General features: G+C 39.1%; 1 protein-coding gene across 3 annotated transcripts in view; it reads left to right on the top strand.

Annotated features, from left to right (window-relative positions):
• LOC106059529 (uncharacterized) overlaps nucleotides 1-19,257 on the top strand; it is a 134,760-nt gene that overhangs the window by 87,134 nt on the left and 28,369 nt on the right. For all 3 annotated transcript variants that reach the window (XM_056039053.1, XM_056039051.1, XM_056039052.1), the window contains 5 exons: nucleotides 971-1,108; nucleotides 7,253-7,382; nucleotides 11,639-11,828; nucleotides 17,871-17,939; nucleotides 19,009-19,144. In XM_056039053.1, coding sequence (XP_055895028.1) covers nucleotides 971-1,108; nucleotides 7,253-7,382; nucleotides 11,639-11,828; nucleotides 17,871-17,939; nucleotides 19,009-19,144 — 663 coding nt within the window. The remainder of the gene's footprint in view (nucleotides 1-970; nucleotides 1,109-7,252; nucleotides 7,383-11,638; nucleotides 11,829-17,870; nucleotides 17,940-19,008; nucleotides 19,145-19,257) is intronic.

The raw sequence follows: 19,257 nt of genomic DNA, 5'->3' as shown, positions 1-19,257 counted from the left end.
CACTGGACCACACTGGACTAAATGACTGGACAACACTGGACTAAATGACTGGACGACACTGAACTAAATGACTGGACGACACTGGACTAAATGACTGGACCACACTGGACTAAATGACTGGACAACACTGAGCTAAATGACTGGACCCTGGCAGGACTAAATGACTGAACAACACTAGACTAAATGACTGGACGACACTGAACTAAATGACTGGACCACACTGAACTAAACGACTGGATCACACTGAACTAAATGACTGGACGACATTGGACTAAGTGACTGGTCCACACTGGACTAAATGACTGGACCACACTGAACTAAATGACTGGACAACACTAAACTAAAGGACTGGACGACACTGAACTAAATGACTGGACCACACTGGACTAAATGACTGGACCACACTGAACTAAATGACTGGACGACACTGGACTAAATGACTGGACCACACTGGACTAAATGACTGGACCACACTGAACTAAATGACTGGACAACACTAAACTAAAGGACTGGACGACACTGAACTAAATGACTGGACCACACTGAACTAAATGACCGGACCCCACTGGACTAAAGGACTGGACCACACTGGACTAAATTACTGAACCACACTAGACAAATAACATGGATTAAAAAAACAACTTGTTTCACTAAACAAATGTTTCCCAACCAACGGCCCGCTGGTCATAACCCACGACGCGATGCTGTCTGCCCATTTGAATCACCTATGTACAGTGCAGTGTTAGATTTAAGAATGTGGAGACCCCTGTGGAAGTAGCTCCGCCCGCTTTTCCCCAAATCCGGCCTTGGTATAGTGCATAATGAAATCGAAAAGATTTGAGTTCTATTGCGGTGATGCGACCCTTCAAATGCGGGGTTTTTTTTTTGGCCATCGGTAGGTTTAACACCTCTGCTCTAATCAAACTTTTGTTCAAACGAGTAGCAGACGTGACAGTTTAATGACTTTCAGGTGAACCGGAAACAATCAAAAATTACAACCACACGTACTGCGAGGAGGAAATGCTAAACGTAAAGCCGCTGAAATGGACCATGACTCTCGCGTTGTTAACAGATGTCGAGCCTTGTCCGTTACCAGGGGTCATGAACCGTGAGTAGCTTTGTTTCCACGTCCACAGGTATTTCTAAAGTTACGTTTCTCAGTAATCTAGGCTTGTGTCTGACCAGCAAAGTTTGAAATATTTTCTGTCAGGCACGAATAAAAGAAACGAATACAATACCAACTGACACGTAGGGCTGTTCTTTATGTGCATACAATGTAAAGGTTTTGATTTACATGAAAATATAGAGTCAACTGAAATAAATGTTGCAAACTAAACAGTAATGATGAATAATGAAAGTTACTAAGTAGTGTACTTTAACTTGATGACTTCAATCAGACATCCTCCGAGACATCCTTTTGGTGATGTGCAAAACAAAGAGTCTATACAAAGTAAGGCAGCACATCATCAACTTCTCCTTTCTTGAAACAAAAGGTACTTGCTGTATCTCTTCTCATCAAGTCACATCGGCACTTGTTGTATCTCTTCTCATCAAATCACATCGGCACTTGCTGTATCTCTTCTCATCAAATCACATCGGCACTTGCTGTATCTCTTCTCATCAAATCACATCGGCACTTGCTGTATCTCTTCTCATCAAATCACATCGGCACTTGCTGTATCTCTTCTCATCAAATCACATCGGCACTACACGTCTAATTAAACATGGATCCATCTCTCGGCAGAAATGAAAACATCGAGGGATCGTCCTTGACATTTATACAATGTGTGACATTTAATACAATAAAACAATATTTTAAGTATGAAGATACTGACATTTCCAAGATTTACATGCTGTATAGTCTTATTCTACTTTATTCGCTATAGCTTCTAAAATAGCTTGTACAAGATTTCCCTCCCCCCATGAGTTAACTTACCCACTTAAAGTAGATAGAAACCCAAATAACAGGCTTAGAAACGCCTAGCGTCATAATAAAGACCAACTTTCATCAGCCAACACCATGTCCACCCTTACAGTACAGGGGCTGCTTGGACCTACTCATCTATCTACACATTGGTCATTCTCGCAAAAATGAAAACATTGAAGGATCATCCTTGACAACAGTGAAATGGGGTCATCCATACTATGAGTGACATTTAATAAAATAAAACTATAAAGTATGAAGATACTGACATGATCAAGGTTTCGACTCATACTTCAAGCTAAATATATGTCTACCTCTTGCATTAATGGTCATATAGCACAGAGCGAAAAAGGGACATGTGACGTAAAACTCACACACTTGTTTCGAGGGCCGTCGGTTGAAGAGCTTAACATGTGGCCGACCCGACGCCCAACCGCATGTCATGGCAATGTCTTCGATTCCGAAGTTTAAGGATGAGTGCAGAGTGTTTCACAGGACTACGCAGGATGAGTGCAGAGTGTTTCACAGGACTACGCAGGATGAGTGCAGAGTGTTTCACAGGACTACGCAGGATGAGTGCAGAGTGTTTCACAGGACTACGCAGGATGAGTGCAGAGTGTTTCACAGGACTACGCAGGATGAGTGCAGAGTGTTTCACAGGACTACGCAGGATGAGTGCAGAGTGTTTCACAGGACTATGCAGACCCAGTTGCGACCTGCATATTTCCCCACATCTTTGACTCCTAGAATTGTGTGACTTATATTAGAAAAGAGTTCTAGAACTGCCCAAAAGTTTAATTTTAAAATCAAAGTACTTGCTGGAACCTGTCTATCTCACTCGTTGATCCGTAAGTGCTTGTTCTCACCAGCGCCAAAAAAAATGTTTGTTGTTGGTTTATTTTGGCCAACAATAAGTTGAGGACTTCAATATCAAATTAATTCTTTGCCTTATGGATTCGTTTGTTGAGGTAAGGAATAGATCTTTGGTCACACCTAGTCTAGATCCAATTTTGGTGTGTCATATAATCCAGTCTTATAGTTTTAGTCTCTCACAGAGTCCAGTTTTCATAAAGTACAGTCTTAGATTGAGTAAGGCTTAAGAGTCTAATCTTACAGTTTTACTAATCAAACGTACAGTACCTAGTCATCTGGAATTTGATTTGTCACCAAGTTTGTTTTTCATTAACTGTGCTGTGTACCTTGCATTGATAAGCTATTTAGCTTAATAAAATACTCAATCAGTTCTGCGAACAGATTCATGAATTGTCATTTGTTTTGTCTTTTGTATCGTTAGAACCATACGGTTACTAGGACATTGTAGTGCTGGCAGTTTAGTCTTAATGAGTAATATAAAAAGCCATTTTTCTCAATACAAATTAGTTTGCTATTATTGTTCTAATTATATATGGCTCCTTCTGTCTCGGAAGACAATGGATGCGCCCAGATAAGTCATTCGTTTTGATGTTGTCTTGAAATGCGACAGAATCTGGTGTGACTGATAAAGCCAATTCTGGAGCGACAGAGTTTGCCGCAGTTGGTGCATGCATGTGTATGCATATGCTTTACGGGTAGCTGATAGGTCAGTGTCACCACCTTTAAGTTGGTGCCATACAGTGGGATACCCTATTTTTAATATTATAACTAGAATTGTTTCATGTGTTTCATCATTCTGAAGGTGAACACGTTTATCCGATTACTTGATAGCAGTCAGTAAAGAGCAGTCAGTATAATCAAGCAGTCAGTAGAGGGCAGTCACTGAAAATAGTCACTTGAGAACTATGTTATATTGTCAAATGTTTCTTTAGAGGATTGTTGCTAACTGTGCTTGGATTATTGTGTATCATATTTCCTATGTGGTGACCCAAGATAATGTATTTATTAAACTTATTATGCGTGTCTGTCTTATCAAGTGTTATTTCCTCATTTTACGAGAGATGCCTGAACGTAGAAGTATTCCTCCTGATTATGCCAAAATTACAATTAAAAATTAATCCTGATAAGTCTACATTGTAATAGTATAACATGAACCCATGTCACTCAGTGGCAGGCAGCTTTCTTATTATTTCTCTAGAATAAGACAGCATCGTTTCTTTCGCTCTCGACGAGGTTCGTGCCAGCACGCACAGTCGGTCTCCATGCTATCCGGTCTTGGGCTATCTCCTCCAACATACTTTTGTTGATGCCTGTGGTTCTCGTGTCTCTATTGCAGACATCTCTATAGTTTAGCCCCCCCCCAGCTCAGCATGTAAGATATATTTAGGGATTCTACCATCTGGCATACGGGTGACATGTCAGAGCCAGCGTAGTCTTCTAGGTGTAAGAAGAGCATAGATGCTGTGCATTTTGGCCAGTTTCAAAACGTCCTGGTTGGAGACATCAGAAGACGCACATTTTGCGTTGCAGGATGCGGAAGTGACAGCTATTTTATCACATCTATGTTGACCAGCTCTCACTACCATAAAGAAGAGTGCTCACAACACAGCCTAAAGAAGAGTGCTCACAACACAGCCTAAAGAAGAGTGCTCACAACACAGCCTAAAGAAGAGTGCTCACAACACAGCCTAAAGAAGAGTGCTCACAACACAGCCTAAAGAAGAGTGCTCACAACACAGCCTAAAGAAGAGTGCTCACAACACAGCCTAAAGAAGAGTGCTCACAACACAGCCTAAAGAAGAGTGCTCACAACACAGCCTAAAGAAGAGTGCTCACAACACAGCCTAAAGAAGAGTGCTCACAACACAGCCTAAAGAAGAGTGCTCACAACACAGCCTAAAGAAGAGTGCTCACAACACAGCCTAAAGAAGAGTGCTCACAACACAGCCTAAAGAAGAGTGCTCACAACACAGCCTAAAGAAGAGTGCTCACAACACAGCCTAAAGAAGAGTGCTCACAACACAGCCTAAAGAAGAGTGCTCACAACACAGCCTAAAGAAGAGTGCTCACAACACAGCCTAAAGAAGAGTGCTCACAACACAGCCTAAAGAAGAGTGCTCACAACACAGCCTAAAGAAGAGTGCTCACAACACAGCCTAAAGAAGAGTGCTCACAACACAGCCTAAAGAAGAGTGCTCACAACACAGCCATAAAGAAGAGTGCTCACAACACAGCCTAAAGAAGAGTGCTCACAACACAGCCATAAAGAAGAGTGCTCACTACACAGCCATAAAGAAGAGTGCTCACTACACAGCCTAAAGAAGAGTGCTCACAACACAGCCTAAAGAAGAGTGCTCACTACACAGCCTAAAGAAGAGTGCTCACAACACAGCCATAAAGAAGAGTGCTCACTACACAGCCATAAAGAAGAGTGCTCACTACACAGCCTAAAGAAGAGTGCTCACAACACAGCCTAAAGAAGAGTGCTCACTACACAGCCTAAAGAAGAGTGCTCACAACACAGCCTAAAGAAGAGTGCTCACTACACAGCCATAAAGAAGAGTGCTCACTACACAGCCTAAAGAAGAGTGCTCACAACACAGCCTAAAGAAGAGTGCTCACTACACAGCCATAAAGAAGAGTGCTCACTACACAGCCTAAAGAAGAGTGCTCACTACACAGCCATAAAGAAGAGTGCTCACTACACAGCCTAAAGAAGAGTGCTCACAACACAGCCTAAAGAAGAGTGCTCACTACACAGCCTAAAGAAGAGTGCTCACAACACAGCCTAAAGAAGAGTGCTCACTACACAGCCATAAAGAAGAGTGCTCACTACACAGCCATAAAGAAGAGTGCTCACTACACAGCCTAAAGAAGAGTGCTCACAACACAGCCTAAAGAAGAGTGCTCACTACACAGCCATAAAGAAGAGTGCTCACAACACAGCCTAAAGAAGAGTGCTCACAACACAGCCTAAAGAAGAGTGCTCACTACACAGCCTAAAGAAGAGTGCTCACTACACAGCCATAAAGAAGAGTGCTCACTACACAGCCTAAAGAAGAGTGCTCACAACACAGCCTAAAGAAGAGTGCTCACTACACAGCCTAAAGAAGAGTGCTCACTACACAGCCATAAAGAAGAGTGCTCACTACACAGCCTAAAGAAGAGTGCTCACAACACAGCCTAAAGAAGAGTGCTCACTACACAGCCATAAAGAAGAGTGCTCACTACACAGCCTAAAGAAGAGTGCTCACTACACAGCCTAAAGAAGAGTGCTCACTACACAGCCATAAAGAAGAGTGCTCACTACACAGCCTAAAGAAGAGTGCTCACAACACAGCCTAAAGAAGAGTGCTCACTACACAGCCTAAAGAAGAGTGCTCACAACACAGCCTAAAGAAGAGTGCTCACTACACAGCCATAAAGAAGAGTGCTCACTACACAGCCATAAAGAAGAGTGCTCACTACACAGCCTAAAGAAGAGTGCTCACAACACAGCCTAAAGAAGAGTGCTCACTACACAGCCATAAAGAAGAGTGCTCACTACACAGCCATAAAGAAGAGTGCTCACAACACAGCCTAAAGAAGAGTGCTCACTACACAGCCTAAAGAAGAGTGCTCACAACACAGCCTAAAGAAGAGTGCTCACTACACAGCCATAAAGAAGAGTGCTCACAACACAGCCTAAAGAAGAGTGCTCACTACACAGCCTAAAGAAGAGTGCTCACTACACAGCCTAAAGAAGAGTGCTCACTACACAGCCTAAAGAAGAGTGCTCACTACACAGCCTAAAGAAGAGTGCTCACAACACAGCCTAAAGAAGAGTGCTCACTACACAGCCATAAAGAAGAGTGCTCACAACACAGCCTAAAGAAGAGTGCTCACTACACAGCCTAAAGAAGAGTGCTCACTACACAGCCATTGTAGACTAGGAGTTTGGTTGCCGTAGTCTATTTGTCTTTTTAACTCAGCTTTAAGCACACATTAGAGCTGGCAAGCAGTGGCGGATCAGCACCTAACTGATAGGGGACTGCCTTGGTTGAGGCGGGCGGTAGCTGATTAGTGAGGCGCGAAGACCTCTCCCACCGTCAGAGACAACACGCGGCGTTCATATATTACGCCAATCAAGTTGGACTTATAACTCTTACTGTTGCCTCCCGTACTGCTTTAGCCGAGATTAGGTGAGGGAGAAATAACGTGTACAAACTTTTTACCATGCAGAGAGACAGGGTGAGTCTTTGTAAATATACCCTCACGTTTGATACTTTTATAAATAAGGGAAATACTTTATAGAATATAAAACGTTGTTAGTTATTCCTGTTTTGAAGTGCAAATAGAACTTTAATCATTCCAAACAGCCTCTGTGCCCTACCATTTTGAAAACAAAAACTGGGACTTCCTCTCCAGTTTATAACCAACATATACAATGGATTAAAATACATTTTATTTTTACAGATACATTAACAAGACAATGTCTGTACAATGAATCCACTCCGCAGCGGGGCCAATGGGCCCACCCAAATATCACGGACTGCATTCATTCTGCTGTACAGAACCTCAAAGAAAGTCTGTCGAATCAGACTAGGTATTTAAATTTTATTTTATTTTAATATATTTGACGATTCAATTACATCTGTGTACAAAAATCAGACTTATGCGCTCCTTGGTCATGGCCTACTTCTGGTATTCTTAAGAATCTTAAACATTAACTGTAGGATTGAAGAGGAGTAATCTAGCAATGAAATTGAGATGCTAAAGATATACGTAAATATTCAATAACTAGGCATCACTCACAAAGACCGCATTAAAAATGAGACGATTCGAAACAGGATAACGGTGGCAATTGTGCCCCACGATGACCTGATGACCACTGTAAAACAAAAAAAAAACGCAGTCTAAAACTTAACCTTATCACAAGGTCCAGGAAACAGATGTCATATTAAAGAATGGTCGGGCATGTCATTCAAAGAGGATCTATTCAAGGCAAAAGACAGATATGAAGAAAGGCAGTGGACAGATCAGTCCCTCATCGGTTCAACACACTAACCAACTAGTGAAATACAAATCCCCATGCTAATAACTAAGAAAAACATTTTCTTTAAGCTTTCTTTTCTTTTTTTACTTTTGAGGAGGGGTTGGCTGGGAGAAGCTTTAGGTCATCATCTCTTAGATGGCGGATCCGGGGTGGGGGGGGGGGAATTGACTACAAATTGATTGGTCCCCCCCCCCGCACGGCCTCACAATAAGTGCAAAAGATTATTAACCTATTTTTTACCTATTTTTTTTTTTTCGTTGGGTAGCAACGATGGCGCAAAGGGTTCGTGGCGCCCAATAAGGACACACGTGGACACTTGAATGAAAAAGACGAATAAAATTGTTTTACTGTAAGACTCTAAAATGTATCGACTTGTATCAATTTTAAGATGTAACTGAATTGCGCATAACTAAACAAAAAGTTGTGAAAGGTAGGATCTTTATTATATGACTCGATTTCATTGTTGTTCTCTACCATACGTGCGGCGGCGTAGGGGGGTGGGGGGACTATCCTTTTCTTTAACCCGTGCTTGTGCTTTGCTACGCTAATGACTAAATTAAATTCTTTAATTATTGAGATTTTAACCCATTCTTATATTATGCCATCCCCTCCGAAACCGTAGTTTGAAATGTAATTATAAGTAAATATATCTACTAGATAATCCTAGAGTCTAGAGAAACTACTGTGAATATTTTTCAGTAGAAGTCTGTGTCTGGATACTCGTTTACAAAACAAACTATCAAGGCAATTCTCCTTACCGAGGATTTGGACAAGTGAAGCTGTTGTATAGCATCCATTGTAACAACCGGGAACTGATCTACAATAGCACAAAGACCGTGCGCTTTTAACTCGGGGGTCTTCACATTTCAAGCATATTTTTTTGTAACTAAAAATGCATATTAATTATAAGGAAATAAGGGAAATGTATGGCAGAGATTCAAAACCCGCTCAGCTCTCCATCTAGGGGCTCAAGCTCAAATCCCGACTCGAGCAGATTTGCGTTTACTGATTTCTTAAAGTCAGTACGGGAAGCCTTCTCCCAGAAACTCTATTTTTCTACATTAATAAATAAATTAATAAATTCCTATTATCACTTATATTAAGCGACAATATACTGCACAGGCCTTCGAATTGCAACATTGAAACTCATATTCAAGACACTGGGTTTCAGCACAGCCTTGGACCAGCATATGATGTAAGGAAAGGAAACGCACTATCTCTCAAAAGTTTTGCTTGACCTACACAAAAAAATATCATTGTTTGCTGCTTTTTGTTTAGTGGATGCAGCTTCTTTTAAAAAGCGTATAGCAACTCTGTCTGTCTGGTAAAAAATTTTGAACACCTTATTTTTCCCACTTCCATTCTCGGATCAAGTTGAAATCGTGCACAATTATACATTGTGCCTAAAAATACATAAATCAATCCAAATATTTACTTATTATTTCATTAAATAGTGGTAATAAATAAATTTTGTTTGATATCGAAAAGGGAAACAAATCTTACAGTATTTAAATATTTGACAGTAGGTCTTCTTAGATTATCTTTTTTTTAAAAATTTTTTAGCGGCCCTCGAAAGGGAAAAAGACGTTATTAGTTTTGTGTGGCCTGTCTGTTCGTCCGTCCCGTTTAGATCTCAGAACCTAAAAGAGAAAATGAAAATTATATTTTAGATCATTCAAAGTTCTGATCTTTTCCGAAAGTAAACCATCTAATTTTTTAAATTATATATGCAAGCAGATTTCTTTTAAAATTACACCACTTTTCAATGAAAAACTTCAGGGGAAGTAAGTCTTATAGTTAACAAGCTTCTTCATTAATAAATCAAGCTTCATTCTTAGATTCGCGCATTGGTACAAAAATTGCATCTAAGGTCACAATTGAAAAAGTATCAATGGATCATCGTAAAATAGACTTTCCATTAATTAACTAACTCATGGAATATAATACTGATTCAAATGTTATTTTTTTTAAAATAATTTTAATACAAACTTCGTTTCAATTGTAAGTTTAAAATTAAAAAAAAACTACTTTTATACCGCTCAGTTTTCACACATCCTCATTAGGCTATACACTTGACGACAATCTAGATTACAATAAATAGAGGCCAGACATAGATCTAGACTTAGATTTAATTGTATTAAACAATTTGAACAAAATTTACATTTATAATTCATTAAGAAAATAGTTTATCTTCTAACAGCTTATTGGTGTAGATTTACTTATTATGTAAGCAGTAGTATCACATCAAAAAGCGAATCTGATGCGAACAGCAACAAAAGTGCACTATAATCTAGTAGTAGGCCTACTAATCCTGATCTGGCTGATCATAATATTGATCTAGATCTAGTAGATCTAGATTCTATTTATAGATTTATAGATCTAGTCTAGATTCTAGTCTAGATTAGGCTATATATTTAGTTCTGGATCTTTATCTAGAGTCTATTTAGTCTAGACCTAAACCTAGTATAGAATGGCTGCCTGGTCGCGCGGTTTGCGCGCTGGACTGTAGTTTGGATTTAACGATAATCCCGGGTTCAAACCCTGCCCGCTCCTATCCCCCGTCGTCCTGTGGGATGTTTGGACTAGGAAGTATACTATCTTCAACTCTGAAAGAACATCCGAAACATGTCAAACATTTTACAAACATCCAGATCCAGATCTAAACTAGATTTACATCAATTGTTGGGAAAAGTAGATTTCTAGGAGCAGTGGCGTCATTGGGGGAGGGGTGGGGTGCGGTCCGCACCGGTCTACACCATTTTGGGGTGACAACCAAGTTGGAAAAATTTTAACTTGGTAGAAACAGACAAATGGGAAAATATAAAAATAAAATATCTCTAGATATATGTCCAAATATGCCTTGACTCATCTAGATGTAGTGTAAGTGTAAATAATACAGCACAACGTTATACCATTTAAAGTATACAAAAGAAACCTGTTCATGTGATGTTAAGTCTGTTTATAATATTTAAGTATTATTGTAAAATGTGCAATAACAATTGAATAAATGTAATTAACATTGGGATTTTACATTTGAGTAAAAATCAATAAAAGTAGGTAATCAGCTCACACTGTATCGGGAAGTTTCCCTGCTGATCTTAGGTTATCACTTAACGATACTCCGCTTATTCCAGAAGAGTTAGAAAAGTCTTATCAAAGACGACTTGTTGCACTGTTTGCAATTATGTGAAAAAGAACGCCAAATTTCTTTAAACGATCAAAACGTTGGTGAATCTGATGGGGCCGCCTCTGAGTTTGTGTGATAACACAAACTCTCTTTGTAATCTTGTTTTTTAAGTATTTTTTTTTTTTTTGCTTGTCAAATTTTGTATAAGCAACGATTTTTCCTATAAAAGCGATCCTAGTACATGAATTTGAATACACAAACCTGATAGTTCTTACAACTGACATTTCGATTCACTTATGGCATTGATGCCCTAGACACTGCCTTTCTCAATGTGGGGACCGTATACATTTATTTCGTATGGGTCGCGGTTCGTGTCATCAATACCAGAACATAAAAGTCTATTAGAACTGATCCTCTGTAACTATTTTGGAGACCTTCTTCTGAGACTTTGCTCTATGGATAGGAGTCTTAAAGTGTCGGACAGCTTCAATTTACGGGCCGGATATATCCCGCAGGCCGTAGATTTAGCAAAAATATCACTGACTTATTGCATGCAATAAATTGCTGTCATACCTACCGCACCCTACTCGGGTGATCACTTTTTCCCGCCTGATTTGATCCAGTAATCGACAAACTTACTTTCCATCCCTTTATAGTGAATGTTTTGTTTTGTTTAAAGTTTCGACGAAAAGACCACAACTCATGTGATGAGTGTATTGAACACCTTCATTGACTTAGTGAACTCTTCTTCCGTCGAGTCGTCCGTGGATCATGACGTCATTGTTCACATTGGAGAGATTCTCAACAGGGCTTCGAACTTTAAGCCAAACTCAACCTTGACCGAACAATCTTCACTTTCGTTGGCCACGGTAATTACCCCCCCCCCAGCCCACCTTCCCCACCAAAAGAACCTTTACAGTTTCTTTCATTATTTTGCAGCTTTAGGCGCATTTAAGTAGTCACGATGAGTAGCTCTATATTTATCAGCTTTAGGCGCATTTAAGTAGTCACGATGAGTAGCTTTATATTTAGCAGCTTTAAGCGCATTTAAGTAGTCACGATGAGTAGCTCTATATTTATCAGCTTTAGGCGCATTTAAGTAGTCACGATGAGGAGCTTTATATTTAGCAGCTTTAAGCGCATTTAAGTAGTCACGATGAGTAGCTCTATATTTATCAGCTTTAGGCGCATTTAAGTAGTCACGATGAGGAGCTCTCTATGTCGATAAAAGAGGTAGTTTTACATATTTGTGTCATACAGGGAGTCTTTTTTGGTGAGCTAAGAGGTGGTCGACGTAACAGAGGCGCCCCACGGAAACCCTTTAAAGACCAACTTAGGCGCCAACTTGCCTTAGCTGACACAGAAGAGAGCACCTGGTTGCATGCGGCCTCAGAACGAGACAGCTTGAGGTCACTCACAAAGGCCGCTCGATACACATTTGAGACCAAAAGAAAGTCCGCTGCCGAGGACAGACGCAGACGGCGAAAAGAAAATCTAAATCGACCAGCTGCGAACAATGGTTATGCTTGCCGTGGGTGTAGCAAAATATGTAGGTCACAGTTGGGGCTGCGCAGCCACAGGAAATACTGTATTCCTCACTGATCTTCGGACTCAATATTTTTTTCCTAATTCTGACATAATACGAAATGTGCACTTCCTTTTTTTAACTAAAAAAAAAAAACAATACACTTTCAATTTGCTCCAAGTTATAGGTCTAATTTCATCTTTCTTTTTTTAACCATGTAGTTCTAGACAAAAATCGAAAGAAAAAAATCGAAAGAAAGTTAATGAAGGAGTTCATAAAACCGAATTGAGATTATTTTCGAGATCATCGAATATCTGTATAAAGTAATTTATCATCTAAAGTACTATGATGTTACGACTTCGAAATTTACACTTCCTTATTTTAATAGCAAAAAAGACCCTACTACCTGTTCGATCCAACTTATAGGCTTAAGTTTTAATTCTAAGTTTCATCTTTGTTCAATATATATCTAGACAGTCGAAATAAAGAAAAGCATTTACTAGAACCATTTAAGCATATAGATTAGGAATGAGTTATTTGTTTCCCAGTAAGGGAATGTTTTGACTTAGAGACAGAGGCGTAGTGAGCAAAACGTGCGCCAGGTGCAAGAAACTTTATTGGCTCCCCCTTCCCATTTTCCATGAACATCATATACAAATATAGGCTGCGTGTGGCGCCCACCTGAGGGTGGCGCCCGGGGCATCCTTCTCCCCTTGTCCCCCTCTCACTACGCCTCTGCTTATAGTCAGTGACGCGACAAGTAAAAACTGGACTATAATTTGAGGAAGAATGTCGAAATGTAAACAGACTACTTTTGAAGACTGTAGAGAGAGGCAGATTTGATGGACATAAAGATTTAGCTTGACAACATTAGACGGTGCCTTCGTTATGATTGAATTTCTTATACGACATTCAGCGTCGACTTACTTACAATGTTGGCCTTTCGCCTGTGTTCTTGGATTTGGATATATTTTTTGAGAGTTTCCTCCGTTTGACTTATAAGATACAGCGCGGAAGCGCCTAACAATATATATCTAATATATATCAAGCATTAAGTAAGGCGTATGTATGTATGTCCCAAAAAACAATCAAAACCGTTTGACCAGTCTTGATAAAACTTGGCATACATGTTCCTTACAGCATGACGTAGACCGCAGAGTATGTTTAAAGTCCTTCCCAAAACCGGAGGGCTTCAAAAATAAACAAAAAGAACCTAATTGTAACTCTATTAAATAACGAAACTTTTGAACAAATTGGGTAAACAGTTATTTATATTGGATATGTATTATTATTTATAGGTCGGCTGAACGGGTAAACCGATTTTCATACGCTTCTTTTATTTTCCTGGTAAATTTAAAAGATGTGAAGGGAACTTTCTCCAAGTTTGACATAGCTTAGATGTAAATTCAATCCAGTTGATTATTAATACCCAAACTAAGGCCCGCAGGCCGCGGGTCATATCCATCTAGTATATATATATATATATATGAGTTTGCTGAATATCGATATAAAGCCTTTAGCATCTGAAGTACTAGTTTATACGACACTATTATGTGAAGAAGGAACGTCAGTAATTTATAACAATACAATTAGATCTAGAATTCTAGATGAACATGCATTAGAGATCTAGAATTAAGAAATCCAATACATTCTTTCTGTGCGAAGGTGTATACTTTAAACTAGATCAAAACGTTTTTGGTATAGTTCTGTTCTTGAAAAAAAAAAAGAGGTAGTTATATATTTGAATTTTTTCACTCCTTTATTCCTTAAAACAACGGTCTACACCTGGAATAATAACCTGTTTACGAAATCTTTAACAGCCAAAAATAAAAATAAAAACAACATAGAGCAGTCCAGATATGCAGATATTAACTTGAGAGGCCGACAAATAGTTAAAACTTTATTTAGGACTTCTTCTCGGTGGGCGTGTTTTGATTATTACGTTATTATGCCATTTAGGCTTTAGCTCGGTAAGGAATTGATAGTCCTTGAAGTATTCATGGACACAACATGGTCTTATATTGTTTGATACGTTTCGGATGTTTCCACAGAATTAAGGATTAAAACAGTCTAGCCCAGGCATGTCAAACTCATTAAGGTGTATGGGCCGCATAGAAAACTTACTATGACCTGAGGGGTCGCAGCAAAAAAAATCAGTTGCAAAACAGCCTACTAGTTTTTTTTTTGTAAATTAGAAACAATACAATAGAATACAATAATTAATAGCATATCTGTCCCTTAGCTAAATTTGTAGTACTATTGGCTAATTAAAAATACTTTGATTACGCATTATTTTCTTGTCCTGATGCTTGACATCTTTTCTGGGATACCATTTTATTAATGTCAGATTGAAATTTGTTTGCCACTGACGCTTTCATCACAGATGACAAATTTTGATCAGAAAATCTTGGACGATGAGGTGTTTTTGTAGCTTTTATTATGGAAAAGAACTGCTCACAGAGACCAGTGCTTGTAAACATAGCTAAAATTCTGGCTTCAAATTTCCGCAATACAACATACCGTTCAGAGTAAATAACCGTACAATTTTTGTACAGCCATTTCAATGTACTTCGATTTCAACTAAGAATTTGACTGCTATTCTATCAGCTCTAGTTGCACATTTCCAGCAGCATTTTCAGAATCAAGTGAGAATGGAGATACAAAACACGCAAATTCTTGCTCTTATGTAACGAAGTCACGAAAACGGTCATTGAAAGCATCTACTAACGATTCTAGGTGTAAGACATTCACCAAATGTTGCAACCGTATTTAATCTTTTTAGTTCCTGACACGTTGAGAAGTGAACACGATTTTCCTTTCATATTTGGTTAATCCACAGCATTTCACATGATTACACGCAGTTGTGACAATTTAGTCATTACTTTGAAGTTTCAAATTCAAGTCTTGCAGGTGACCAGTGGGATCAACTGCTAATGCCAAATCCTGAACACATTCGTCAGTTTGGAAATGTTCAACAGGTTCAACTTTCATGTTCAGAAGCAATACGATTTCCTCACGCAGTGCAAACAATGCCTTCAATATTATATGTCATGAGAGCCAGCGGACTTCTGTGTTGTAGGGAACACAATCAAATTCATGTCCAATGTCATCCAGAAACATTAAAAATTGGCAAGCATTAAAACCGCGGGCACGAATAAAATTGAGAAGCGACTGAAAACGGTCTTTTGACATATTGAAACTGTAATTGCTGTGTGCAGAATGTTTCTTGGTGAATGATGCACTGAAAATGAGCAAATTTAAAATTATCATCAGTCTCTCTTATTTTTGCAAGTAACTTTGTATTAAAACCATTTCATTTCATGGTTGGTGCGCCATACCTTGTTAGACTAGATAGCTTTACCAAAGATAAATTGTACTGACCTCCTGTCATTTCTCAAAAACTTCCTCGCTTGTTGTGGTGTTATACATAGAACAGAACTCAAGTAGTTTCTCGTGTATGTCAAAATTCCTGTCACAGGTCCTTATGAATATAGCCAACTGTGCTACACCCGTTACATCAGTTGACTCATAGAGAGCCAATGAAAATAATTCAAAATCAACTATTTTGTTCTTTAATTGTTCACGCAACCTGAATGACATGTCATTTATTCTATCTGCCACAGTGTCACTTGTTAACGCTATTTCTTTGAATGCTTTCACCTTTTGTGGACAAATTACTTAGGCTCTAACGACACACTCCTTCACAAAATCACATTTATTAAATGATTTGCAATGCTCACCCTCGTTGTTCAGTTTACGTTAACAAATACTATTTTTCAATTCAAGTTGCTTGTCATCTCTTGTTTTCCAGCGTAATAGTTTAACATTATTTTTATAATTTTTTAGGTGGCCAAGGGGGCCGCATGCAAGGTGGTCGCGGGCCGCATGCGGCCCCCTAACACCCTAACACCCAGTTTGACATGCCTGGTCTAGCCCAAACCTCCGGAAAAAAGTCGGTGGGGCATGACGGCGGTCGGGGTTAGAACCTGAGGGAGAAGTATGACGTTAGAATGTCTTGCAGAAGTATGACGTTAGAATGTCTTGCAGAAGTATGACGTTAGAATGTCTTGCAGAAGTATGACGTTAGAATGTCTTGCAGAAGTATGACGTTAGAATGTCTTGCAGAAGTATGACGTTAGAATGTCTTGCAGAAGTATGCATGTTGAAAAGGGGGGGGGGGCTATTAAGTGTCCGTTCTAATTGAAAGTAACAAAGTAACTAGAACTTACAGGCCACAAGTGTAATAATTGAGAAGTGAATAAATTGGATCTGTTTTATTAGAAAGAAAAGGAAGGGAGGGGTTTCCTGGCACAAGACTATGTGGGAGATCGGAAAGATGCGAAGGATGCAATTAGAATAAAAGGTTGCTTGAGTACTCTAGCGTTTTATTGAAAGTGGGTAAGAAATGGGGAATGATGTGTAGACATGTTTGCGCTAACTGATCAAAATATAATGTAAGAAATCTGGTAACAAATCAACGGGCGTAGCTGATATTTAATGCTAGTTGAGGCTCAGTGAAAACATGAAATAGAAACAATATATAACTATACAATCTTCCATGTTCCTAGACTCTTCGCTAGTAGAGTGGACAATAGATAACTATACAATCTTCCATGTCCATAGACTTTTCGCTAGTAGAGTGGTTGTCGCGTTGGCTTGAGAAGCCTGGGAAGACTTAAGCCCACAAGTTCGAATTCAGGTCGTTACATAAAAAAAAATACATTTAAAAAGTGATCACCCTGATACCCCGTTCTTTCTCTCGCACCCCTTTTCCAAGTGGTCTAGTCAAGTGATAGGATCATAGTGAATTGAGAAAGCTAAATGCATGACATTACGCTAAACAAAAATAATTGGTTAAAAAATAATTATAATAACAGTTATTGTTAGTCTAGCTCTATTACAAATTTAACATGACTGATTCAAACTAATTGATATCCTTAATATAAGCTTTTTTTTTAAAGTCTTTTTTTATATTTTGCTTTGCATCAAAATACAGTTTAAAATTAAATTTGGCTTATGTTTTTTTAATATTTTGAACACGGCTACAGCGGGAATTCCCACAATCGGCGCAAATGTTTCTTTGCACTTAGTAAAGAGATGTGAACATAATTAGACATTAACCTACATGATACTTTGTGCGACGTCGTATGTAGGCTAGAAATCATTGACTAGACTGTTAAATAAAAGAATTCCATTTTGTGCAAAGGTTCACTGGAAATATCCCTTGCGGTAATGAAGCTTTACAAGAAATAAATCTAAAATAGAATGAGAAACTAGAGACCACCAGACGCTTTCTAAAGGAGGAATAGATTTGTGTTGAAACAAACATTTTTTGACTCTGACATGTTTATTTTGTAATTATTTGTTTTCGTTTTGTTGTCTCTAGAAATTTGCCAAGGCGATTGACTATATTACAGATATAAAGTCACTGGACAAATTAAAGAATGCTAACACGGTATGTGCTGATGGAAAGCAATTCGGCGTTAACAATATCTTATGGCACTGTTCTATCTCTTCTTTCTCTGGCTATTCTACCGAGAGAGAGAGATAGAGATAGAGAGAGAGAGAGAGCGAAATATGAGGAAGATATAAATGGAGAAAGAAAGAGGTGGAGAAAGGTGGGGGATAAAGAAAGAGGGGGAAAGATGGAGAGAGAGAGAGAGAGAAAAAAGGGAAGTAGAGAAATATGGAAAGAAAGATGTAGTGAGTGGAGTGAGATATAGATGGATAAAAGAGAAAAAGGTGGAGATAGATGGTGAGAAAGTGTGGAAGAACGAAGGAGAGAAAGAAAGAGGGGGTATATGTAGAGAGAGAGAGAGAGAGAGAGAGGATGAGATAGAAATAGAGAAAGAGGGGAGGGGGAGAAAGAGGGGAGATATATATGGAGAGAGTGAAAGAGGTGGAGAGAGAGAGATACAAATTTAGAGATAGAAAGAGAGTGAGAAAGAATGGAATGATATTTAGATGGAAGATGGAGAAAGAATGAAAAGAAGATACATGGAAGGTGTGAAAGAGGGGGAGAAAGATGGAGAGAGAGAGAGAGAAAGAGTGGGAGATAGGTGGAGAGAGAGAAAAAGGGGGCGATAGATTGAGAGATCGGAATGAGATATAGATGGGAAAAAGAGAAAGAGGTGGAGATAAACTGTTAGAAAAAGATGGAGAGAAAGAAAGAGGGGGAGATAGATTGAAAGAGAAAAAGAAGGGAGAGAGGGGGAGTGAAAGAGGGGGAGATAAATGGAGAGAGAGAAAGAGAGAGATAAAAATTTAGAGAGAGAAAGAATGTGAAAGAGTGGAATGAAATTTAGATGGAAGATGGAGAGAGAAAGAAAAGAAGAAGAATGGAAGGTGTGAAATAAGGGGAGAGAAAATGAAACAGAGGGACAGAGAGAAAGAGGGGGGAGATAGATGGAAATAAAATAGTGGAGAAAGATGGAGGCAGAGAGAGAGAGTGAAGATAGAGAGAAGGTTGAGAGAATGGCGAGACATTCACTCAATGTCTGTCTTACTCTCCTTTATTCCTTCAGAAAGAAATAGGCGTGATAATGGACGTAGTCCTGGACTCGGCAAGGACATTCTTCAAAACTTTAAGCGAATCCATGGTCGTTCCAGGGGCGAGTAGTTCAAACCAACCAACTCTCAAAGTCAAGCTGAAAAACGTAGGTAAGAAGAGCTAGGAGATAGTCTAGACACAATAGTACACGGTTCTCAGATCCTTAAAGAGCTCTCCTTTTGAACCTATCCATCTGCACCTTTGTAATCCTAATGAATAGTGT

This window comes from Biomphalaria glabrata, chromosome 8 (genome assembly GCF_947242115.1).
Source record: "Biomphalaria glabrata chromosome 8, xgBioGlab47.1, whole genome shotgun sequence".
Taxonomy (NCBI): domain Eukaryota; kingdom Metazoa; phylum Mollusca; class Gastropoda; family Planorbidae; genus Biomphalaria; species Biomphalaria glabrata.
This window is presented reverse-complemented; position numbering and strand designations above follow the sequence as displayed.